At 41.4% G+C, this 26,473-nt stretch overlaps 1 protein-coding gene and 1 long non-coding RNA gene across 3 annotated transcripts in view; one reads left to right on the top strand and one right to left on the bottom strand.

Moving 5' to 3' along the window:
• PIAS1 (protein inhibitor of activated STAT 1) overlaps nt 1–4,783 on the bottom strand; it is a 133,358-nt gene extending 128,575 nt beyond the window's left edge. The window contains exon 1 of one of the 2 annotated variants that reach the window (XM_002825590.6): nt 4,651–4,783. In XM_002825590.6, the coding sequence (XP_002825636.1) occupies nt 4,651–4,674 (24 nt within the window). In that variant the 5' untranslated portion in view covers nt 4,675–4,783. The remainder of the gene's footprint in view (nt 1–4,650) is intronic. The other variant, XM_063716200.1, reaches the window with a different exon arrangement.
• The window catches only part of LOC129050143 (uncharacterized), a 39,434-nt gene continuing 15,181 nt past the window's right edge, over nt 2,221–26,473 (top strand). The window contains exon 1 of the long non-coding RNA XR_008513661.1: nt 2,221–3,542. This is a non-coding gene — a long non-coding RNA (uncharacterized LOC129050143). The remainder of the gene's footprint in view (nt 3,543–26,473) is intronic.

Below are 26,473 nucleotides of genomic sequence, written 5' to 3'. Positions count from 1 at the left end.
TAGGGACTAGTTTAATAAAATACAATGTAAGGTTTCAAATGATCATATAGTCCTGTATTTACTAACCTGGATAGACATGAAAATAGCAGATTATAAATAAAAAATAGTGTTATATCTTTTTGTGATGAATATACATATACATATGCTCACAGAGAGAAAGTCTAAGTGGATAAACACTCAGATGTTAACCATGATATCTCTTGAGTGTTGGGATTACAGGTACTGTTTATTTTTCTGCTTACTTTTCAGATTCTCTGAAATTTTCTCAAGCAAAATGATACTTACAAAAATTAATGTGTATGATTCCAACTAACAAACTCCAAACTTTTTGCAAGGAAGCTTGCAAAATGCCCTAGAATATCCAAAAATATCCTAGCATAGAGCTTTCCCAAAAGGGAAAGTATCAGCAACAACATAAGTAGAAATCTGTGAACTGGGCACCCTAAAGGACTCTAGGTCTGCTGTAGGACCTTTAAGGAGGACTACACAAGACCTAGGCTCAAGTCGCTGCCACTTTTATTTGTATGACCTTGCAATAGTCACGTACCCTTTCTGGGCTCACTTTCTCTATCTATAAAAAAGGATTTAGTTATTACTTGCCTTTCCTACCTCAAAGAACTGTTGGAAAGATCAAAAGAGATAATGCAATATATTATGAACTGCAAAGTACTATATAAGTAAGATATTATTATTCAAACATTAAAAAAGCAAGATGCTTCATGCCAGAGTTAAACACTTCAGAAAACACCACAATCAATTCTATGAAGTAATGAATCTGTTTTTGGTCGTTGTTTTTAAAGGCCACATCTCATCATAAACACCCAGTTTTTCTGAGACTTGGATACTTTTTCCCAGTTCCCGCTACAACCATTGGCCATTTTATTTTGGTTACCAGCAAGAAAGGGTACAAATTACACTAAACTCAAAAGCCTCAGCAAGAACCCTGGAGCAGCATGCTGATGGAGTTCACCAGGAGAAACCCAAGGTTAATCAGCTATGGACTCGCCACTAAGCACTACCGCAATCAACAGGGATTACAAGAGACTCTTTGAAGAAAAAGACAATGGGATCGCCCAGGAGAAAACGGTGGATGAAAAGAAGGAGATATTTCAAAACAATCATATGAAATACTTAGAAACTATACTGTAGTATTTTATAAACTATACTGTAGTGTTTTTTAAATACTGTTCATAAAAATAATGACATAAAACAAAAGCCATCTAAATGTGGCACTTGACAAAAGCAAGCTACAAAGATTCAAATCAAATCCGTGAATAAACTGTCAGATGTACTTGACTCTATCTGAAATAAAAGCAGACAAATTACAGCATAAGGATCAAAATTAAGTGGCTATTTCTTGAAAATAAAGAGGCAGAAAATAACAATAGAATTCACTGACACACTCATAGGAACTTTTATAATTATGGTTTCTCTTCCCATTTAATTTCATTATTTACTCCACTAAAATGATGATGGACTTCTTCTCTCCCACTCTTCTTCCTGTAAATTAAAATGGCACTATAACTTGGTTTGAGTTTTACTCCAAAAAAAAACACATTTTTTTTTTAAATTACTTTAAGAGGAGTTGCATGAAGCTGTCAGCTTATTAACTACCAAGATCATCTGGCCATCACACCCTCCTGCTTCTAAGTTCCTAAAGATGACAAAATACCCTCCACATTCTTAAAAATGACATTTATGGGTATTCCCCTAATGAAAAATTAAACCTTTCATAAACAAATGTGCATAGAGAATTCATTTTGATATGTATGACTCACAATCTAATTTTTATTGGCAATATCTTGAAGTGTTGCAGCTTGCACAATTCCTACAGGGGATAAAGATCTGTTTTTCCCATCTGATCTTTGCAGATTTCTTATAGATTTAAAAGGACTCACTAAAAAAGCCATGAGGAAAATAATTATGAATACAATCCACAGCAAAATGAAGTATGGGGCTGAAACCTAAAATAATGAAAAGTCACTGAATTTTACGCAAAGCTTCACAGTTGAAGTTCTCTAGTCCCATTTAAAATTTCAAAAAATCTAGATTTTTTCTTCTTACTCTGATTTTTCCTATCATATTGGGAATGTATGATATTTACCTCCAAAAAATCACAAACAAAAAGCCTTCAGAAAATATCATTTCCAAAATGAGTATCTGCCAAACCTAACTGCACAGAAAATTATATATACACATTCTCTTTTTTTTTTTAACACATTCTCAAATAACTATGGTAGGCGTTCCTGAGATCACCTCCTCCACCCCTCAAAAAAAGAACAGCAAATCTAACCACAATAAAGTATTAACCAAATTTTTTTAACGCCGCTATCACCGGCTAAGCAATTTATCACACAGCTCCTCAAAGTCTCAGACACACACAATGACATACCAACATGTCAAAACAGTTATTATAATTTGAAAAATTATACAACAGGAACATAAAAGTAGAAAAAAAAAACTTCCTCTGGAAAAACTCAAGTAGATTTGGGAGACAGCAAAAAACGAGATTAATTTTAGAAAAATAACATTTCTTCAAGTGTTTGGTGTTTATCTGACACTGGCTCATTTTCGTAAAGAGAAACTTTACCTAACAACACTCACACCAGGGATCTGATCTATCCCCAAAGGCACTTTCTTAAAATGAGAAAGAACAAAGAAGGAAATCTCTCAGCATGTGCTTTCCATACTAGTTTCTTTGGACAGCATCAAGAGTGACAATATAGTCTGCACAAGCTTTTCAGCTTTATTCTATGGTCCATGTATAACAACTGATTAGCTATCATTCAAAAGAACTCCTAACAAAATAAATATTAGAAGGCAAAGATCACAACAACATGGCGACCCTATTTTAAGAGAAAAATTATAGAAAACATGTCTTAAAGTTGTGTGCTTTTTTTATTTCAAGGGTTAATTATCTCCAAATATTCAAATTCCTAAAGCTTTCTCATTTCAGTCAATAGTTTGAAACTGGGGAAAAATCAAAACCATCCATTGTAAATCTGCTCTCCCTTAAGTAAATTTGTAATTAGAAGTACATTTTAAAAGAATGACACTCAAAGCCAATACCTTAATATACGAATCTTGGAGTGTAAACATTGTGAAGTTATTAAGAGAAAAGCTCTTTCGGTGAGGATATTCCACAGGAAAAACTCTACAGAATCAAATCTGGCATTTGGTTGTTCTAGAAGTTGTCGTTTCATTATAACGGGGAAAAAAATTAAATAATTTTTATTTATTATAAAAAGAAGACTCTCCCCAAAGATTTACAATTGTATATCCCCATCTCCACTCTGACAGAGATGTCAGTTCTCTGGGTCGAGACATAACCAGCTACTGGGTTCACACACACAGGAAGCCACAGACAAGATCGCGTTCAGAGCCTGGAAATAATACGCGTTAGTTAAGAACTGCCTGCTACTAAACCAAAATTATTCAAGTGGAGCCCCATTTGTCACAATCCAATCATAAGGATTCCACCCCCCCCTCCCCCAACTGCTTGTGTAGTGGTATATCTGCTATGGTAAAGAAGCCATCATCAGGTAAAGATTGGGGTGCGAGAAAAGCGGGGAAAAGGGGGCACCCTTTCATCTAATTTCATGAGGCGTGAGTAATTGGTACAGTTAAGAGGAACGTTCTATTTATCGGGGGTTGGAGTAGCATGAGGGGAGAATTTCGTTCAAATCAACATGGCCAGCAAGATGTCCCTACAAACAAAAGGCAATGGGGGGATATAAACACGAACCATTCACCTCCATCAGCTACAGCATCGCCATCATGGTGTGTGCAGAGACCCCCAAAGGCTCCTCTCACCCTCCACACCAGCTAAGGCAAGAGAAGGGAGAGAGGTAGCTGCATCCCCCCCCTCCCAACACTGCTTCCAAAGACACACTCTTCGAGGGGGTTTCTCCCCTCGGCTGCCCGGAATCAGAGAGAAAGAGTAACGTCCCGCCCAGGCTGACTCCCCCTCGCTATCTCTCAGCCGAACCCCAACGCCGGCCCGGGGCTCGCTAAACTTTACCAGAGCTTCTCCCCCAGATCCCCACCCTATCGCCCCGGGATCGCGCTTCCCACAAGCGGGGCACCCCAGGCGCTTCCTGACAAGCGAGCACCCGGGGAAAGCCGAGTCCGGGGCGGGGGCTACAGGGATCCACGGAGGGGCGGGGCGGCCGGAGCCAAGTTCCCGGGGGTCTGAGAAGAGCGCCTGACAGGAGCCCGGGACTGCAAAGAAGGAAGAGGAAGCGGCCACGGGGAGCTTTCCCAATCCCCCCTACAAGAACACCCTGCCCCCAGCCCCAGCTCCCCATGGGGGGCGGGGAGGCTAACTGTAAGGTGAAAAAGCCGAACCCATGAGACAGCTGCAGCCCCTACCTCCCGACTCCCTATCTCTTCCCCCGCCACCCCCGCCAGAGGCGCCCACAACAATAACACGCCGGGGACGACCCGTCAGCGCCCCCGAGGCACCCGGGGCCCGCGGCCCGCCGCAGGCGGGCCCCCTCTGCTGAGACCGGGCGCGCCTCTCTCCCTACAACTCCAGGCCCGGGTGGAGTCAGGCCCGAGCGGCCCCCCAGGGTCGGACCCATCCCCCCCGGCACCAGCGGCGCCGTCTCCGCGGCCGAATATTAGAAGTGAATTCGAGCTGCGCTTTACCTTTAGTTCCGCACTGTCCGCCATCTTGCGTCTGTCAGCGCAAGCGCAGTGAACTTCGCCGGGGGCCGCCGCTAGACCCGCCCCTCTAGCCGGCCTGGCCCCGCCCCGGTCCGCCCCTCCACCTTCCCAGCCCGCCTCTGGCCTCCGCCCCGCTCAGGGCGCTCGAAGCCCCGCCCCGGGCACGTACAGCTGCGAGACAGGCACGTTTCATTTAAATAATGGCGCCAAGCCGCGAGGTTCGACAGTTACTGCCCCCTCGGCCTCCCTGCCCCCCATTCTAGCTCGGCCAGCTCCTCCCGGGAAGGGCCGGAGCGAGAGGGATGCTGGCCTGAGCCCCATCTCTCCGCGGTCCGCGGAACGCTTCTGCATAGCTTCGACGCCTACGGTCACAGAAACAATGCCGCCCCCCAACCCCCAATAAGCAGGGTTTTTCAGCACCTGCTACCTGCGAGGCTACCAGTGGGCTAAAAATAGAAATCCATTACATTTAAGGGGCCCTTAATGAAGCATTTCTAGCATTATTGGCTCAGATCCTCCTCTTGATAACGAGGGGAGGTAGGCAAGGAAGAGATAATTCCCATGATATAGATTCAGAAATGAAAGCTCAGAGAGGAAAAGTGACTTGCACAAACAAGTATTTTAACGAGGTGGCGTAAGACAAAATTTTGAAGGTGTTCATTAACATTTTTGTTTAAAAAAGTATTTATTTAGTGACCATCTGCTGGCCTTGTGCTAACGGCTAAATATACATTGAGAAATCAAAGTCCGTGCCCTTCTGTAGTTCTCTAATGGGGAATCAGAGAAGTGAACGAACAAAGATACAATTGCAAATGTTAGTGAGTACTAGAAAGGAGCAAAAGGTCATTGAGAGAGAAAAAGGGTTTGGGAGATATACTTAATTCTGGGAGGGTTTTATCCACTAAATTGACATTTAAGTAGATTTGATGGAAGGATTATTTCATTCCTTTTTGTCTCTACTAAAAGCCTTCTATATACCTCCTCCCCAACCCCCACTTTTTACTAATCAACTTTGCCTCATACCTCATGGAAAAAATGAAAGATATCAGAAATAAACTCCCTTATCTTCTCACCATCAAAACCACCCTTATCTGCATAGTAACATTTGGGTTGCTATGAATGAAGTGTCCCTGCGCCTAGGAAGGCCAGTCCCTTTACCAGTGACCTGGATTTTTTTCACGCACATTCCTAAGGATTTTACTCTTACAATTACCTACCCTCCAGCATCGTTAGTTTTTTCCCTCTCAATTGAATTGCTCCTATCAGCATATAAATATATTGAAATTTCTCCCATCTAAAATAAACTTCCTTTGACTCCAAAATCGCCTCTAGGAACTTTCCTATTTTTCTGCTATCTTCATAAATTCTCAGAAAGGTTTTTCAAGATCTCTCCAATAGTGCTTTTTCCTAGCTATCACTTCACATTCACTTCTCAGTCTACCCTGATTGAGCTTTGGCTTCCATCATCTGTATCACTTATCAAGATTACTAATGATCTTGCTTCCAAAGGCAATTGCCAATTCTCTATCCATATCTCAATTGACCTCTCTGTAGAATCGTGAATAATTGGCATGGTTCCTTTTATTTGAAACACTTTTCCCCCTGAACTTACCTACACGTCACAGATAGTCCTGTTCCCTCACTGGGCCTCCTTTTTGATATGCTGGTTTCTCCTCTTTGGCTCAATCTTTAAATGTTGGACTGCTCCAGGGCTCGGTCCTTGCATTCTTCTCTATTTTATCACCAGGTGATCTCATCTAACTGGTTGACTTGAAGTCTATATGCTCATGACTTTGAAAATGCTCTCTAGCCTAAACCTCTCCATTGTCAAGAAACAAAATTAAAACAAATTGAGATTAAAGATCTCATTGGCATTATTGCAATCCTAGAATTGGACAACACTTCATTCCACAAAATAGAATAAATGTTGCAATGAATCAAGCAGAGGATGTTAGCTTTAGAGACAGAAAACAGACTGAAGAAGGCAGAAACAACAAAAAGCAGATTGGGTTATATCAAAGTTACTTTTCTTTAAGGTGGAGATGTGGAGACAGAACAATAGAAAGAAAACTGATTGGTTAAAATTGGGTTACTTCAGGTATTCTATTTTAAGGATTAAAACAGGAAATTTCATTATCATGCCTATTAAAGATTGAAACTGTTCTGTTTGGAAAATTGGCTATCTCTCTCACGATTTTTTGGAAAACCAGATAACTCAGTTTTGTTTTGGTGAACATGGGTGACACCATTTTGATTTTTAGTCTGATCTGGAGGCCTGATGCAGGAATTTGGTTCAAAACAATAGCATCCTACGATTTTTATTTAACAACCTAGGTGAAATTGTGACTAAGACTGAGGGCATTAGCACTACCCTCGTTTAACATCATTCTGTGTTTCCAGTCTCAACACATCATTTATAGATTACAGTGTCCTCATGATTTTGCATTTCTGTCATTGCAGCTGAAGAGAGACCATTTGACATTCAACAATTGGCTGTATACAAACATTTAAAACTTTTTGAGAGAACATAATTGAGAATTATGACTATCAGGAAGACAATGCCAAGAGTTCGGAGTATGCTTCCTAGCTAGGGTTGCCATAAACCAAACCAACTAAAATCAAATAGATCAAAGAATGAGCCAGATGAGAAATCTACCTGTTTTAACCAAGTAGCCTGCTAACTTTTTGAAACTGAGTCTCTACAATACCGGATTATTTATGTACAACAAGAAGTGTTAGCAACAGCACGGATTTCCCCGTTTGGTTAGTAGGTAGCAATTCTATCATCTAGCATCTCAGGAATGGGTTAAATTAAAGCAAAGAGTGCTAACTCTACAAAAGAGGCCACTAGTAAAATTTGAACAAACAGTTGCATTAGGGATGTTGCTAAAGTTACCCACTAGGTGGAATAAAAGCTCTCTTGGGTCCTGTAAAGGTTTGGGTTTGACATGCTAGACTTTATCAACTTACCCACAAAAACTACTAATGTGAAATTTTAACTACATCATTATCCTGCCAAGTGGAAGAGGTGGGCATAAGCAAGAAAAAATTAAGAAGGGAAGGAGTCTTATTATGGTAGCGAGTCTTATTCTGACAGTCTTGGAAAACGCTGTCCACAACATGATGTCAGCAATTTCTCATCCTGGTTTGCAGTTTAAATGTCTCTGGCTGTGGCATCAGGTGTTCTGCTAAACTCTCTACGTGGCTCCCTCATCAAGCATGAGACTTGTCCCTTGAAATTTATGTCGAGTTGTTCAGCTTAGCAGTTTTTGTTCGTGGTTGGAGAATTGCATTCGGATATTGAAGGCAACAAGAACTCAGGATTCCATCTAGTCTATAGGTAGATGATAAAAACTCAAAAACAATGAACAAAGCTGCAATCTAGTAACAGGTGTACTATGGTTTTCTTCAGAAACATAATTTTTCTCTCTACAGTCATTCCCATTTCTACCAAAGATAATCATGGTAAGACCAATTTATTTTTAAAATTAATTTAGTTTCAAACTTGACCTGATTATTTACATAAGTGCAGCAAGAATAACCACATAAGCTTCTTTTAAATTTATTTTGCTGGAAATTGTGACAACGAATCTGGACTTTTAAAAACCTCTTGATGTTAGGAAGTCAAACCAAGGCAGACATCAGACTTTGCCTGCAATATCTAATATCTTGAGGCTTCTGGGCCTGCCTGAAAGTGACAACTTTTATTCACTATAAGGCTGAGAACACTTGAAAATTGGCATTCTATGATTCTATGCACATTTTAAAATATGACATTGCTACATATATATATGAATATATATGAATATATATAGAATATATCTGAATATATATATGAATACATATATCTGAATATATATATGAATACATATATCTGAATATATATATGAATACATATATCTGAATATATATATGAATACATATATCTGAATATATATATGAATACATATATCTGAATATATATATGAATACATATATATGAATACATATATATATATATGAATGATATGGTTTGGGTCTGTGTCCCCAACCAAATGTCACCTTGAATTGTAATAATCCCCAAGTGTCAAGGGCAGGACTAGGTGGATATAATTGAATCCTTATCAGTTCAGTTGATAATGAATGAATGAATGAACAGCACTGGCAGTGGGGTGGGGGGGAATTCCGCCATGCTGTGCTTATGATAGTGAGTTCTCATGAGATCTAATGGTTTTATAAGGGGCTTCCCCCTTTGCTTGGCAACCATTCTCTCTCCTGCCACCCTGTGAAGAGGTACCTTCCACCATGATTGTAAGTTTCCTGAGGCATTCCCAGTCATGTGGAACTGTGAGTCAATTAAACCTCTTTTCTTTATAAATTACCCAGTCTCAGGTATGTCTTCATAGCAGCGTGAGAACAGATTAATATGATATGACATTGCAGTCAAAGCTTTGGTAATATAACCAATATTTCCAGTTGTATTTTGTTGAAGAGAAGAGCTTCTTATTGAACTTATGCAAATAACCATATTGTCATAAAAATGAGAATCTTCATGAATAGTTTCCAAATTTTGGAGGAATTAGGTAGGAAGGAAAAGCAAATCTTTGAATTTTTTTTCGCAAAAGTATGCCTTACCAAATTGCTGTTAGCAGCTTAAAAGAAAAAAAAATTCCTTAAACATTGAAAAAGAAAACCTATTAAAAAATTCCTTAAATATTGAAAAAGAAAACCTATTAAAAGAGAGCCAGCCAGGTTTCGAATTTTATTTATTTTTCTTTTTTCTTTGAGACACAGTCTTGCTCTTTTACCCAGGCTGGAGTGCAGTGGCACAATCTTGGCTCACTGCAACCTCCACCTCCAGGGTTCAAGTGATTCTCTTGCCTCAGCCTCCTGAGTAGCTGGGATTACAGGTGCCCACCACCATGCCCGGCTAATTTTTGTATATTTTGTAGAGACAGGGTTTCGTCATTTTGCCCAGGCTGGTCTCGAACTCCTGAGCTCAAGCGATCCACCCACCTTGGCCTCCCAAAGTGCAGGGATTACAGGTGTGAGCCACCATACCTGGCCTCAAATTTTAAAAGCTGTAAAAACATCCTGATTTATCTTTCATTCACCTCCCAAATGAATCCATCAGCTGGTCCAACTGACTCTAAATCAAAGCCCAAGCCAGTTCATTTCACTGCATCTCCACTACCACCATCCAATGATGCTTATTTTTGGACCCATTCCAAGCTGCCATAGTCTCAAAACTGCTGGTAAAACTACCTAACTCAAAGGGCCATGTCATGACTTCCATGGCCCTAGGCACTTTTGCTTTCTTGGTTTCTGTGCTACAGTAAATATATATACAGTTGACGCTTGAACAACACGAGTTTGAACTGCGCAGATCCACTCATAGGTGGCTTTTTTTCCTGCCTGTGACACCTCTGAAACAGCAAGACCAACCCCTGGTCTTTCTCCTCCATCTCAGCCTACTCAATGCGAAGACAAGGATGAAGATCTTTATAATGATCCACATCTGCTTAATGAACAATCTTCCTTATGACTTTTGTAATCACATTTTCTTTTCTCTAGCTTACTCTAAGAATACAATACATAATACATATAATATACAATGTATGTACTAATTGTTTCTGTTATTGGTAAGGCTTCTTGTCAACAGTAAGCTATTAATAGTTAAGTTTTTGGGGAGTGAAAGTTATGCGTAAATTTTCTACTGTGTGAAGGGTCAGCTCCCCTAATCCCCTGGTTGTGCAAAGAGCAACTGTATTTGGGCTTTGTCCCTCATTCCTGAGACAGAGCTCCTAAAACACATGGAATTTTCTAACAGGAGTATCTTTTATTTTTCATAACAAGCCTCTTCCAATCACACCTAATGAGGTGACATGGAGTGGGGCCCCTAGATGGCTTCAGGATGGGTGCTGGTCCCCACAAAATTAGAAGGGGGCTGGGTATGGTGGCTCACACCTGTAATCCCAGTACTTTGGGAGGCCAAGATGGGAGGATTGCTTGAGCACAGGAAGTCAAGGCTGCAGTAAGCTGTGTTCACACCACTGAACACCAGGCTGGGTGACAGAGAGAGACCTCCTCCTTCCACCCCCAAAGTAATTGAAAAGTGGGAACTTTCAGCCTCACCCCATTCCCTACCTCCAGGGAGAAGAAGGGGCTGGTGATTGAGTTACAAATTCTTCAACAAGAGATAGAAGAGGTTCTGCGCTGGCAAACACATGAGGGTACTGTGGGGAAGGGCAATAGGGCACGGAAGCTCTGCATATTCCCCCTTTACATTGCCCTGTGCATCTCTTCCAGTTATTTGAGTGGCATCCTTCATAATAAACTAGTAAATGTAAGTAACGCATTTTCCTCAGTTCTGTGAGTCATTCTAGTGAATTATTCACCCTGAGGAAGGAATTGTAGGAAGCCTTGACTTTACAGCTGGTCAGTCGGAGTGCAGGTGGCCTAAGGAACTTGTGACTGGTGTCTGAAGGAGGGTATCCTTGTGGGACTGAGCCATTAATTTGTGGGGTCTGAACTAACTCCTGGAGTTGACGTCAGAATTGAAATGACTTGTAGGCCACCCAGTTGCTGACAGAGAACTGAAGAATTGGTGTGGAAAGTCACCATGTATTTAGTGTCAGGAAGAACATCAGAGGTACATTCTTCTATTAAAAAAATTAATTATGTTTGCTCTTTTTGTTTCTTTGTTTTTTGTTGAGACAGAGTCTCACTCTGTCGTCCAGGCTGGAGTGCAGTGTGCCATCTCGACTCACTGCAACTGCGTCCCCTGGGTTCAAGCAGTTCTCCTACCTCAGCCTCCCTAGTAGCTGTGATTATAGGTGTGCACTACCATGCTTGGCTAATTTTTGTATTTTTAGTAGAGACAGGATCCTGCCATCCCCGGCCCCACCTTCTAATTTTGTGGGGAACAGCACCCATCCTAAAGCCATTTAGGGACCCCACTCCATGTCACCTCATTAGGTGTGATTGAAAGAGGCTTGTTATGAAAAGAGGCTTGTTATGTCTCAAACTCCTAACCTCAAGTGATCTGCCCACCTCGGCCTCCCAAAGTGCTGGGATTACAGACGTGAGCCACCACATCCTGCCAAAAAAAAAAATTATATTTCTTTTCTTTCTTTTGAGACAGAGTTTCACTCTTGTTGCCCAAGCTGGAATGCAACGTCACAATCTCGGCTCACTGCAACCTCTGCCTCCCAGGTTCAAATGATTCTCCTGCCTCAGCCTCCCAAGTAGCTGGGATTACAGGCACGCACCACCACACCCAGCTAATTTTTTGTATTTTTAGTAGAAACAGGGTTTCGCCATGTTAGCCAGGCTGGTCTCGAACTCCTGACCTCAGGTGATCCGCCTACCTCAGCTTCCCAAAGTGCTGAGATTACAGGCGTGAGCCACTGTGCTTGGCCTATATTTCATTTTTTTTTTTTTAAAGAGAGGGTCTCCATATGTTGCCCAGGCTGGTCTAGACCTCCTGACCTCAAGTGATCCTCCCACCTCAGCTTCCCAATAGCAGGGATTATAGGCACAGGCCACCAAGCCCAAAAAATTATGTTTTAAAACTGTGTTGCTATAAATACAAATGTAATCCCGGCTGATTATGTTAGTGGGTCTTTGGGGTGTTGGTTTTTGGCTGGAAACCTCTGTGGCCGGTGGCGCCTTTGTCCAAGTTTTGCCCAGGCCTGCTGGGCTCACTCTGCCCACTTGGCTATGCAGGCTGCGCTCGGCTCACACTACCAACCAGGATCCCACCCCTGCCGAGGGAGACTGCATGAAGTGGTGAGGGGTGTGTGAGTGAGGGTGGAGTCCAACTGTGCAGACATGCCGGCTGCCGCAGCGGGGTGAGCAATTCTAGGTGCCAGCTTGCACGCTGGCTCTCTGCAAGGCTGCAGCTGGACCAGGCACATGCAAGCAGCTTCCATTCCTGGCACCAGGGAACATGGGGGTGCCTGGAAGCTTGGAGACACCAGGAACCGAAGGGCTCCAAAGAGGGAGTCACAGCCCTGGCTTGAAGAGCTCTTAGGTCTGAGCTCCCCGAAGGGCCACAGCTCTTCTTTCCTCCTCTTCGCCTGCAAGGTGGCGAAAAGAGGATAGCTCCTCTCTGCTAGGCAAGTCATCCCAACAAGTGTTGAGTTCTAGAAGCAAAGAGGGTAGCTCCTTCTGCAGCTAGTCATCCTGACAAGTGTTCAGCTATCAGCAGAGAGGGTAGCTCCTCTCTGTAGCTGGTTGTCTCATCATCTGCAGTGCTCTGGCTGAGCCCAGGGCTTTTATGGGCCTCAGATGGGAGGAAGTGCTGCCAATTGGTCTGTGGGCAGCCATGGGAGGGCCTGGAAAAGGCACCACAAGTTCCCACTCCAGTCAGCAGTACTAGCAGCCTGGCCTCCAGCCTTCAGGCCCTCCCTGGGCTGAAGGTGGGGCTTCATCGGTAACCTGTCCTCTTCCACCCAGGAGCTGATCTGCCTCCTGCCACCGTCCATGGCGCCCAGGCTGCTTGTGCAAAAGGGCACCTGTAGGCCAGTGCTGAGTTGCCCTCAGGCCCCCCTCAGCTTCCCCCCAGAGCTCCTTGGGGCCCAAATTCCGGAAAGGGCCAAGACAGCAGGGGGCTGGTGTGTTAGCTCTGCCCCAAGTGTGCACACACCTGGCCGGACTGTAATAGTGCCTGGGCTCAGCCCCAACCCTGCTCTGAGATTGGAGCAGGTACCAGGAGCAGGGAGAGGCCAGGCAGCAGGAGCAGACACCCCCAAGCCTGAGGGGGGAGGGGGACTTTCCCAGGACCCCAAGGGTGCAGACTGCAGAGATGCCCATGTCCTGTGCCTGGGAGGGTAGGACTCCCGCCTGCCTACTCTGTGGAGCAGCATGCAGGCAGCCCTGGCCATGCCTCCTTGCAGCTCCACGTCCTCACTGGGCCCCTCTCTGCCCACCCCTCTGTGCCCAACCATGCTGCTCCCTGCTGGCAGGTGGCTCAGCCCAGCCCCAGTGCAGTGGCACCCAATGTGGCAGGTTTGGCAGGGGGGCTCTCACTTATCCCTGGCTCCTGCTGGCTCTGTGGAGCACAGCACTACTCCAGCCCAGCTCTGCCTCCTCCTGGCACCCTCCCCACAGCAGCTGACCTGATGACAGCGACCGCCGTGGACAGCCCGCTGCTGCCATCAATTGCACTTAATGTATTCTTATTATTTGAAAAGATTTAAAGCATTTTCATGGGACCCTAAGATTATTGTGGCCTTCAGCCAATACAAAAAAAAAAAAAACTCAAAATGAATCATAGACCTGAATTTAAAAATTAAAATTAAAAAATTTTTAGAAGAAAATCCCTATGTTATTGAGTTAGACATAGTCTTCTTAGATATGGATCACACACTTAGATATGGAATCACACACTTAGATAGGAAAGGTACAGCCACTATGGAAAATAGTTTGGTACTTCCTTTGAAAACAAGATGTACTTACTGTACAACTCAGCAATTGCATTCTTAGACAGAGAAATGACATTTTCACGCAGAATTTTGTAGAAGAATGTTCATAGCAGCTGTATTTATGAGTCCAAAACTGGAAACTACCCAAATCTCCTTCAACGAATAAATGGCTAAAACTGCGATACATACATACCATGGACTACTAATCAGCAATGGAAAAACAATACAACACCTTGGATAAATCTCTAGGAAATTACGCTGGGTTAAAAAAAAAAAAGAATTTCAAAAGAATACATAGTACATCATTGCCTTTATGTAACAATCATGTAATAACATAATTATAGACATAAGCTGGGCTTGGTGGCTCACACCCATAATCCCTGCACTTTGGGAGGCTGAGTCAGGTGGATCGCTTGAGCCCAGGAGTTCAAGACCAACCTGGGCAACATAGCAAGACCCCTGTGTCTAAAAATAATAATAACATAATTAATGAGATAGAGAACAGGCTAGTCATTCTCTGGGGATTAGGGAAGGGTAGAAAGGATGGGTGATATTGATGCCAATTTTTTCGTTGTGATATTGTATTATAGTTGCATAGGATGTTAACATTGCAGGAGACTGAGGGAAGGGTACATGTGACTTCCCTGTACATTTCTCTTGCAGGTGACTCTACAATTATTTCAAAATAAAAAGTAGGTGTATATAGACTGTCCCCAGCTTATAATGGTTTGATCTACAATTTTAAAACTTTACCACCGTGCAAAAGCAATACACATTTGGCCAGGTGCAGTGGCTTATGCCTGTAATCCCAGCACTTTGGGAGGCCAAGGCGGGTGGATCACCTGAGATCAGGAGTTCAAGACCAGCCTGGGCAACATGGTGAAACCCCGTCTCTACTTTTTAGTAGTATTTTTATACAAAATTCAGCTTGGTGCGGTGGCATGTGCCTGTAATCCCAGCTACTGGGGAGGCTGAGGCAGGAGAATTACTTGAACCCAGGAGGTGGAGGTTGCACTGAGCTGAAATCACGCCACTGCACTCCAGCCTGGGTGACAGAGCAAGACTCCATCTCAAAAAAAAAAACAAACAAAAAAAGCACTACACATTCAGTAGAAACCATACTTCAAGTACCTATACAACCATTCTGTTTTCACTTTCAAAAACTATTCAATAAATTAACACATAAGATATTAAACACTTTATGATAAAACAGGCTTGTGTTAGGCAATTTTGCCCAATTGTAAGCTAATATAAGTGTTCTGAGCACATTTAAGGTAGGCTAGGGTAGGCTATGATGTTTGGTAGGTTAGGTGGATTAAATACATTTTCAATTTGAGAGAGTTTCAGTTTATGATGGTTTTGTCTGAATGTAATCCCATCTTAAGCTGAGGAACATCTGTATGTGTATATATATGAAAAGTATAAATATGTGTATGTGTTTATGTGTGAATACATATATATGTGTTTGTGTATGTATATATGTACATACATATATTGCATATATTAAAACATTGACATCAATAACACCCATCCTCTCTACCCATCCGTAATTCCCAGAGAACTACTAGCCTGTTCTCCATCTCTATAATTACGTTATTATTACTTTTCTAGGTGTGTGTGTATGTATGTGTGTGTGTGTGTGTGTGTGTGAATAATGAAGATGCAATATGTCAGAATTTGTGGACAGAGGGACATCAGCAAAATGGAGAAATAGGCAGCTACAAACTTTCACACCGCCACAGAAATATTGAGCAAATATTGAAATTGTCAGAGCAACTTTATCAGAATTTTGGGAAATAGTTAAAGATTTACAGCAACCAAGCAAATGCTCATTTTAAAAAATTACTTATTACTTTTTTAATTTGTTATGTTTTTAGAGACAAGGTTTCATCACATTGCCTAGGCTGGTCTTGAATTCCTGGGCTCAAGTAATCCTCCTGCCTTAGCCTCCCAAAGTGCTCTGATTATAGGGTAAGCCAACACGCCAAGCCAATTTTTTTTCTAAGGCAACTTGAAAATGGAAAGAAAACTTTATGAACCCTTCCCTGACTCAATAGCAGTCTTAGCGACAGCAGCCCACCTTCCCAGTGTGGGACTCCGGTCCTTGTTTATAGAGAGCAGAGCCAACTTTATACACAATTGTTATGTATGTCTATTCTAACCTGTCTGGGTGTTACCTGAAGAACTGATACAAAGTGCTCATTTCTGTTTTCACACTGTAACCCACTGTAGAAAAGCAGCAGGCATTGTTTAAACATTGTAAGGCAAACAAACAAACTGCAACTGCCTGGGGCCGAAGAGTACAGTTGGTACATAGAATAACCCTCCTAAAGCCTAGGAATAAAAGCCAGGGAGAGAGAATTGTTGGGAAATTAGGGCATTCAAATTCAAAAGTGCTCTGTATATAGGGCAACTTAGAAAGCAACACACATGTCTGGGACAGGATGCATGTTCAGAGAACTGAGAACAGCCTAAGATTCCACCACTGATTGATACATAGACTCAATGCAACCAGGAAATGAACGCTGAGGAAGAATTTCAAATGGCCTTATTAAGTGTTAAAGGGATGCTCCTGCAAAAAGTCAGATATCAAAGATTGGAAAAAGTTTTTTGTTTGTTTTTTAAGTTCCCCGTATTCAGGGAAATCTCAGTAAAAACTCTGGCTATACAAAAGTTAATCCATCAACAATCAAGAACAGCAAACTCTAGGGAATGTAAATATTTGTTTTCCAGAGATAACACATTATAATAGTCAAATGTCCAGTTTTCAACAACAACAAAAACCCACAAAGCATACAAAGAAATAGGAAAGCAGTGGGAAAAATAAATTGACAGAAACCATCGCTCAGGCAGCACAGATGTTAGACTTACTAGACACAGACTTTAAGTAACTTTTTTTTTTTTTTTTTTTTTTGAGACAGAGGGCATTTTGTATGTCTTCTTTTGAGAAGTGGCTCTTCATGTCCTTTGCCCACTTCTTATTTTTTATTTTTTTGAGACAGAGTCTTGCTCTGTCACCCAGACTGGAGTGCAGTGGCGCAATCTCGGCTTATTGCAACCTCTGCCTCCTGGGGTTCAAGTGATTCTTCTGCCTCAGCCTCCTCAGTAGCCAGGACTACAGGTGCATGCCATCACACCCAGCTAATTTTTTGTATTTTCAGTAGAGATAGGGTTTCACTGTGTTAGCCGGGATGGTCTCAATCTACTGGCCTCATGATCCAACCATGTTGCCCTCTCAAAGTGCTGGGATTACAGGCATGAGCCACCACACCCAGCCTTTGCCCACTTTTTAATGGGATTAATTGTTATTTGAGTTCCTTGTATATTCTGGATATTAGTCCCTTGACAAATGAATAGTTTGCAAATATTTTTTTCCCTTATAACAGGCTGTTTCTTCACTCTGTTGATAGTTTTCTTTGCTGTGTCAAATCTTTTTAGTTTAATAAAGTCCCATTTGTCTATTTTCTTTTTGTTGCCTGTGCTTTCAAGGTCTTAGCCATGAAATCTTTGCCTAGACCAGTGTCCTGAAGTATTTTCTCTATATTTTTTCTAGTATTTTAATAGTTTCAGATCTTACCTTTAAGTCTTTAATCTATTTTAAGCTGATTTTTCTATATGGTGAGAGATAGGGGTCCAGTTTCATTCTTCTGCATATGAATTTCCAATTTTACTAGCACAATTTGTTGGAGAGACTGACCTTTCCCCAATGTATGATCTTGGTGCCTTTGTTGAAAATCAGTTGTCTGTAAACATGCAAATTTATTTCTGGATTCTCTATTCTGTTGCATTGGTCTATGTGTTTGTTTTTATACAAATACCATCCTGTTTTGTTTACTATATCTGCTTCTAGCTTTGTCCTTTTTGCTCATAATTGCTTTGGCTATTCAGGCTTTCTTTTTCCTGGTTCTATACAAATTTTTAAATTGCTTTGTCTAATTCTGTGAACTAGAGATTGCATTGCATTTGTAGATTGCTTTAAAGAGTATGGTCATTTTAATGATACTAATTCTTCCAATCATGAGATGTGATGTCTTTCCATTTGGTTGTGTACTCTTCAATTTCTTTTATCAGTACTTTGTAGTTTTCCTGGCAGAGATCTTTCACCTCCTTGGTTAAATTACTCCTAGGTATATTTTTTTGTCACTGTTGTAAATGGAATTACCTTTCTTATTTCTCTCTTGGCTAGTTTATTATTAATAACACTACTGATTTTTGTATGTTAATTTTGTATCCTGTAACTTTACTGAATCATTTTCTCAACAAAGAGTTTTTTGGTGGAGTCTTTAAGTTTTTCTAGATATAAGATCACAGATCATATCATCAGCAAAGGGGGACAGTTTGAGTTCCTCTTTTCCAATTTGGATGCCATGTATTTCTTTCTCTTGCCTAATCACTCTGGCTAGGATTTCCAGTATTATGTTGAATAAGAGTGGTGAAAGTGGGCATCTTTGTCTTGTTCCAGTTCTTAGAGGAAAGGCTTTCAGCTTTTCCCCATTCAGTATGGTGTTAGCTGTGGGTTTGTCATACATGTCCTTTAGTATGGTGAGGTATGCCTTCTCTGCCTAGTTTGTTGAGAGTTTTTATCATGAAGGGATGTTGAGTTTTATTAAACACTTTTTCTGCATGAGTTGAGAGATCATATGGGTTTGGTCCTTCATTCTGTTAATGTGATGGATGCTGTTTACTGATTTGCATATGTCAAACCATCCTTGTATCCCTGGGATGAATCCCACTTGATCATGGTGTATTACCTTTGTGATATGCTGTTGGATTTGATTTGCTAGTATTTTTGAGGATTTTTGTGTCTATGTTCATCAGATATATTGGTCTATAGTTTTCTTTTTTGTTGCATCCTTGTCTGGTTTTGGCATCTGGGTAATGCTGGCCTCATAGAATGAGTTAGGGAGAATCTCCTCCTCTTCAATTTTTTGGAAAAGTTTGTAGACAATTGGTGTTAGCTCTTCTTTGAAAGTTCAGTAGAATTCAGTAGTGAATTCTGGGATTACAGACGCATGCCACCATGCCCAGCTAATATTTTGTATTTTTAGTAGAGACAGGGTTTCACCATGTTAGCCAGGATGGTCTCAATCTTCTGACCTTGCGATCTGCTTGCCTTGGCCTCCCAAAGTGCTGGGATTACAGGTGTGAGCCACCGCACCTGGCTAATCCTTTGTATTGTTTTTTTAGTGTCAATTTCATTTAATTCTGCCTTGATGTTTATTATTTCTTTCCTTCTACTAATTTTGGTTTTGGTTTGATCTTGCTTTTTAAGTTCCTTGAAGAGCATTATTAGGTTATTTACTTTAAATCTTTCTACTTTTTTGATGTAGGCACTTATTTCTATAAACTTCCCTCTCAGCACTGCTTTTGTTGTATCCCGTAGATTTTGGAATGTTATGTTTTGATTTTGTTTCAAGAATTTTTTTTATTTCTTCCTTAATTTCTTCCTTGACCCAAGGTCATTCAGGAGCATGTGGTTTAATTTTCATGTATTTGTACAGTTTCCACAGTTCCTCTCGTTATTGGTTTTTGGTGGTTTGATAAAATTGTCATATATCAATTTTCAAAAACTTGTTGAGACACGTTTTGTGTCCCAATATATGGTCTATCCTGGAGAATGTTGTGTGTGCCGACGAGAAGAATGTATGTTCTGTAGCTGTTGGATGAAATGTTCTATAAATGTCTGTCAGACCAATTTGGTCTAATGCGGAGTTTATATCCAATGTTTCTTTGTGAATTTTCTGTCTAGATGATCTGTTTAATGCTGAGAGTGGGCTGTTGAAGCCCCCAACTATTATTTTATTGGAATCTGTCTCTCCCTTTAAATCTAATAAAATTTGCTTTATATATCTGAGTGCTCCAGTGTTGGGTGCATATGTATTTAGAACTGTTACATCCTCTTGCTAAATTGATCCCTTTATCATTATACAATGACCTTCCATGATGGTTAATACTGAGTATAAACTTGATTGAATTGAAGGATGCAAAGTATTTATCCTGGGAGTGTCTGTGAGGGTGTTGCCAAAGGAGATTAACATTTGAGTCAGTGGACTGGGTGGGACTGAGTCAGACCCACCTTTAATCTGGGCACCATCTAATCAGCTGCCAGCACAGCTAGAATACAAAGCAGACAGAAAAAAAATGTAAGAAGACTAGACTGGCCTAGCCTCCCAGCCTACATCTTTCTCCCATGCTGGATGCTTCAGGCTCCAAGTTCTTCAGTTTTGGGACTCATGCTGTCTCTTCTTGCTCCTCAGCTTGCAGATGGCCTATTGTGGGACCTTGTGATCTTGTGAGTTAATACTTAAGGAACTCCCCTTTATATATCCTATTAGTTCTGTCCCTCTAGAGAATGCTGACTAATATATCTTGTCTCTTTTTATTATTTTTTACTTGAAGTTTATGTTATCTAAGTGTAGCTACTCCTGCTCACTTTTGATTTGTTTGCTTGGAATATCTTTTTCCATCTTTTTACTTTCAGTCTATATGTGTCTTTCCACATGGTATCTGTTTCTTATAGGCAGTAAATAATTGGGTCTTTTAAAAAATCCATTCAGCCAGTCTACATCTTTTAAGTGGAAAGTTTAATTCATTTACATGCAAAGTTATTATTGATATGTGATGGCTTTTTCTTATTATTTTAGTAAATTATTTCTGGGTGTTTTGTAAGTCCTTTAGTCGTTTTTTTCTGTATTATTAACACTGTAGTTTGATGGCTTCTGTAGTGATAACATTTGAGTCTTTTCTCTTCCTTGTTTGTGCATTTGCTCTACCAGTTGTTCTTACATTCTTACATGTTTCATAATGGTAAATAACATTCTTTCTCTGGCAAATTTCTTATTCATATCTTGAATTGTTTTTCTGATTTCCTTATTATTTCACTTCCATCTGTAGGACTCTCTTAAGCATTTCTTGTAGGGAGCAGAGGGGAGAGGAGGACTTTATCCTGAATATGTGTCTATGGTCTTGGTTGCATAGGATGTGTTGGCTTTGATTCTGGGTGGTGATGAATTTCCTCAGTTTTTGCTTGTCTAGGAAAGACTTTATTTCTCCTTCAGTTATAAAGGATAATCTTGCTGGGTATAGCATCCTTAATTGGCAGTTTTTTCTTTCAGCACTTTGCATATACTATACTCTCCTGGCCTGTAAAGTTTCTGCTGAGAAGTCCACTATTAGTCTGATATGGGTCCCTTTATAGGGAACCAGATGCTTTTCTCTTGCTGTTTTTAGAATTCTCTGTTTTTGACAGTTTGACTATAATGTGCCATGGAGAAGAACTTTGCATTCTATCTATTTGGGGATGTCTAAGCCTCTTGTGTCTGGATGTCTAAATCTCTTGCCAGACTTGGGAAATTTTTATCTGTTATTTCATTAAATAGGTTTTCTAACTCTTTTCTCTTTGCCTTCTAGGACTCCAAAAGTTTGAATATTTGGTTGCTTTATGGTGTTTTATGTGTCAAGTTAGGGTTTGCTCATTCTTTTTTATTCTTTTTTCTTTATTTTCGTCTAACTGGGTTATTTCAAAAGAACATTCTTCAAGTTCTAAGATTCTTTCTTCTCCTTGATCTACCCTATTGTTGAAGCTTTCAAATGTATTTTGTATTTTATTCAAAAATAAACAGTGTACCCTGGTATTGGTGGTAGCTGTGATGGGCTGTGTGAGCTAGTCCCCAGGCCTGGAGGTGACATGCACAGGGAATTGCAAGCTGTTGTGGTAGTGGCAGGGTGGGTAGGCCCCTGGGAGGAGTGGTCAGGTGTCAATGGTAGTGGACTGGGTAATCTCCAGTGCCCTGAACTGCATGCTCTAGCAAGGGTGAGGTGAAGCTGGTGCCATGTGAGTTTGTCCTCAGGGCTCCCCAGTGGTGTGTGCAGGTGTCTGTCATGATAGGCAGAGATGGGGCAACTTCCAGGCCTCTGGTGGAATGCTTGGGTTAGGAGTGGCAGTGGCCACACATTGGCCCTGCCACTGGGGAGGGCATGGTTGCTTTTAGTGGTGGCAACCTAGGCTGGCAAAAAGGAGAATGCATGCCTTGCTTGTTCCTCAGCCCTGGTGGCAGCGGCCCATGCCTCACTTGTGCCTCAGCCCCGGCAGCAACAGCCTGCTCCTTGCTTGTGCCTCAGACCTGGTACCACTGGGCCCCAGGACAGTGCACAGTCTGTTGTGGCTGGGATCTCAAAATGGCACCTTCCTGTAGCTGCCTAGGACTCAGGAGGAGAGTGTGACCCAGCGCAATCTCCCTCCCTGGATCAATACCATCACGTGTTCTCCAGGCACTTCCCTGTGTTAGTTTCTGGGCCCTCAAGGCTCTGGGGCTCTCCCGAGGCTAGGATTGCAGAAGTACACAGTGGAAATTTGGTCTGCTGGGGGTCTCTAAGCCACCTTTCCCTGCACTCTGTCTTGCTTCTCTTTCCTTCCTTGTTTAAGTGTTGTGTGTCACGTTTCTGTAAAATTTCAGTGTTCTCTCTTGGATGATCCATTCAAAGTGTAATTATCTACTCACTATTTTGGTTCTTCTTAGGGGAGGAGGCGAATACAAGATGCCTCTAGTCAGCCATCTTGAAGCCTCTCACTATCTTCACTTTAATGTTTAACTAGGCATATTGCCTAGTCAGGGCATTTTAAACCAATGATTAAGAAACCACCATTTAGTGAGCCTAGATTGAAGATAGGATCTATTTTCAGAATGAAAACTTAACTTTTTAGTCATTAAAAAGCAGTTCAATTTTCTTTCTCACTAACATTCTTGGTATTACAACTTTAAGAATATTCATGTCCAGGCACAATGGCTAATGCCTGGATAATAATCCCAATGCTTTGGGAGGCTGAGATGGGAGGATCACTTGAGGTCACGAGTTCAAAGCAAGCCTGGGCAACATAGTGAGACTCTGTGTCAAAAAAAAAAAAAAAAAAAAGCCAAGTGTAATGGTGCACAGCTGTAGTCCTAGCTACTTGGGAAACTGAGGTGGGAGGATCACTTGAGCCCAGGAGGCTGAGGCTGCAGTGAGCCATAATCATGCCACTGCACTCTAGTCTGGGCAATAAAATGAGACCCTGTCTCAAAAAAAAAAATCCCACAAATGAGTAACTTTTAAAAATGAAAAAACTCCACGTTATTAACTGTAGTTTTCAGTCATCAGGAGAATAGTAGAATGAAATATGCCTGGGATTTACAGGCAGGAGCCACCATGCTCAGGCCTATAATCCCAGCACTTTGGGAGAGAGAGGAGGGAGGATCAGTTCAGCCCAGCCAGCCTGGGCAACATAGGGCGATCCAGTCTCTACAAAAAAATAAAAACATGGTAGCCGAACATAGTGGCTCACACCTGCAGTCCCAGCTCCTTGGAGGCTGAGGTAGGAGGATCTGCCTGAGCCTGGGAAAGCAAGGCTACAGTGAGCTGAGATGGTGCCATTGCCCTCCAGCTTGGGTGACAAAGTGAGACCCTGTCTCAAAAAAAAGAAAAGAAAAGAAAAGAAAGAAAGAAAGAAAAGAAAGAAAGAAAGGAAAGAAAGGAAAGAAAAGAAAGAGAGAAAGAGAGAAAGAGAAAGAAAGAAAGAAAGAAAGAAAATAAAGAAAGAAAGAAAAGAAAGAAAGAAGGAAGGAAGGAAGGAAGGAAGGGGAAAGAAAGAAAGAAAGAAAGAGAAAGAAAGAAAAGAAAGGAAGGAAGAAAGAAAGAGAAAGAAAGAGAGAAAGAGAGAGACAGAAAGGGAGAAAGAGAGAGAGGGAGGGAGGAAGGACAGGGAGGAAGGAAAGGGGGAAAGGGAGGAAGGAAAGGGAGAAAGGGAGGGGGAGAAAGGGAGGGGGAGAAAGGGAGGAAGAGAGAGCAAGAAACAGAGAGAGGAAGGAAGGAAGGAAGAGGAGAAAGAAAGAAAACAGAGAGAGAAAAGAGGAAAGAAAAGAAAGAAAGAAGGAAAGAAAGAAAAGAAAGGAAAGAAGAAAGAAAGAAAAGAAATAAGAAACATTAGGTAACGAAGGAGGAGAGAATAAGAAAATATTCCAATTATATCTTATTGCGAGTGAGTGTGGCTTAGTGGAAGGAACTCAATCTCAAGGATTAGATTTTTTTGTTCAGTTTTAAAGCAACATTGAATTTCAATTAACGGGGTCAAAATATGGTGGCCTACCCTCAGGACCATAAAATCAGGGTAGCAGAAGCCTGCTTGGAGTTAAAAATAGATCCTGGGATATGGATAATCAAAGGTTGTTACTGTTGTTGTTACCTTCATTCTATTTCACTGCAATATATCCTCAAAACAAAAATGCCTGTGATAGTCACAAAGTTTGTTCTCAAATATCCAGGTTCTCTTTTCTGTGAATCTGATAAGATGACACTTTCCCACACTTTTGAAGTTAGACATACCCATTGGTTTTGCTTTAAATAAGAAAGCGTTAGCAGGGGGAAGATGTGCCACTTCTAGGCAGAGCTATGGATTTGTGCCATGTCCGTCCTCTTCCTGCTGTGATAACTGTGGAAGCACATGTTGAAGTACAGCTTTCATCACCAAGGTTCCTGAGTGACTACAACCAGCAGATGCCCTTGCTGATGCACACTGGACATGTAATATAGGCAAGAAATGAACTGATTTTTTTTAGTCATTGAGACTTTGGAGTTTGTTATTACAACATAATCTACCTTATCTTGACTGAACTCTAATACGGGATGCTGCCAGAATAAAAACCTAAAAAAGTGGCATTAGCTTAGTGGTCAGGTGGTACTGACAACGATGGTGAGCCATGTTACACAATGGTGACACATTTGGTAAAGCTGTTGGGTAAAGTCACTTGGAAGGTAGATGATGTGCCTAGTAAACTTGTAGCTCTAGAAGAAGCAACTAGAAAACATAGTGGTGTAGATAGCCAATATAATTGACAATAAATAGGGGTTCAGGGGAGGGCTAGCTAGTTTGCAAGTAGGAGTGAAAGGAAAAGATAGACCAGAAATTCAGAGACTGGCAGGGTTGAGAGGCGGGTTTCTTCTCAATACAGATTAGATGAAAGATAAAACAATAAAGACTCAGCTTCACAGCAAGGATCTAATCAAGGCTATGGCCATCACATTCATGGTCAAAATCTCTGAACAGGCTGAGGTGTTCTCAGAATAAAGGTCTAACCAGAACGGGACTTTGGGGTTGACTCCCTTAGGAAGGCATGGGTGAGGGTATTTTGAGTGTGGGAAAGATGTTTGGTGACTAGAAGTGTGGATTACAGTAGTCCTTATGTGTGTATTTGTTCTCTCCTAAGCACATGGTGAAATTGTGCTTCCTTATTCCATTTGAAATTAATCCTGACCATGTGGCTGAATTTGGTCAATAAAATGTGAAAGGAAATTATGTGTGTCATTTTGGGACAGAAGCTTTTTAGGAGCCAGTGCTCACTCATCATTTCCTTTTTCTCCTCTTCCCTCTGTCTGGGTGACGATAGAAACACATCTTGAAGTGGAGTCCCCATCAACCTGGGTCCCTCAGTGACTATGGCCAGTAGAATGTTCTGCCACCCCTAACCTATTCTAATCAATGTAGTGACTAATATGTTTAATCTTTGTAGAGTAAGACATTATTTTTGTTTTGTAGAGTAAAATATTAGGCAGGGAATAATGTACAAACCATAAAGTAAAAGAAGTTACATCAGATTACATACAAAATTTTAATTTTTCTATAGTAAAACACACTTAAAAGAAATTATATGCTGGGCAAAACATTTGTAACACATATACATGCAAAGGGTTAACACTGACTATATATAAAGGCCATCAATAAATTGACAACAAATATTTAATAACCCAGTAGAAACAATGGGCAGAGAATATGAGGAAGTTATGGTGGACATTGGTCGCTTGCTTCTCTACCATTGTTTTTCCTTCTCCTGCCAAAAGCAGCTAGGTTTCCCGTAGGGGAACGCCCTTCTGACATTCTCAGGCATGTGATTTGTGTAGGTTTGACCACACTCTCAGCATTAGGAGGTGCCCAGACTGGATAAAGTCACATGCCAAGCCCTGAACCAATCACTGGGTCTGATGTTAAAGAAAAAAAAAATTATTTGTAACATTTGTTAAAGCATAGTAAAGAAGACTTTATTTTATTTCTTATTTGTTTATTTATTTTGAGACAGGGTCTTGCTCTGTCTCCCAGGCTGGAGTGCAGTGGCATGATCTCGGTTCACTGTAACCCCCGCGCCCTGGGTTCAAACAATTCTCCTGCCTCAGCCTCTGGAGTACCTCTGATTACAGGCATGCGCCACCATGCTTCGATAATTTTTATATTTTTAGTAGAGATGGGATTTCACTATGTTGGCCAGGCTGGTCTTGAACTCCTGACCTCAAGTGAGCCGCCTGCCTTGGCCTCCCAAAGTGCTGAGATTACAGGCATGAGCCACCACGCCCGGCCTAAAGAAGGCTTTATT

This window comes from Pongo abelii, chromosome 16, assembly GCF_028885655.2.
Source record: "Pongo abelii isolate AG06213 chromosome 16, NHGRI_mPonAbe1-v2.0_pri, whole genome shotgun sequence".
NCBI classification, from domain to species: Eukaryota; Metazoa; Chordata; class Mammalia; order Primates; family Hominidae; genus Pongo; species Pongo abelii.
Note: the sequence above shows the minus strand (reverse complement) of the source record. Positions and strands in the feature narration are given on the sequence as shown.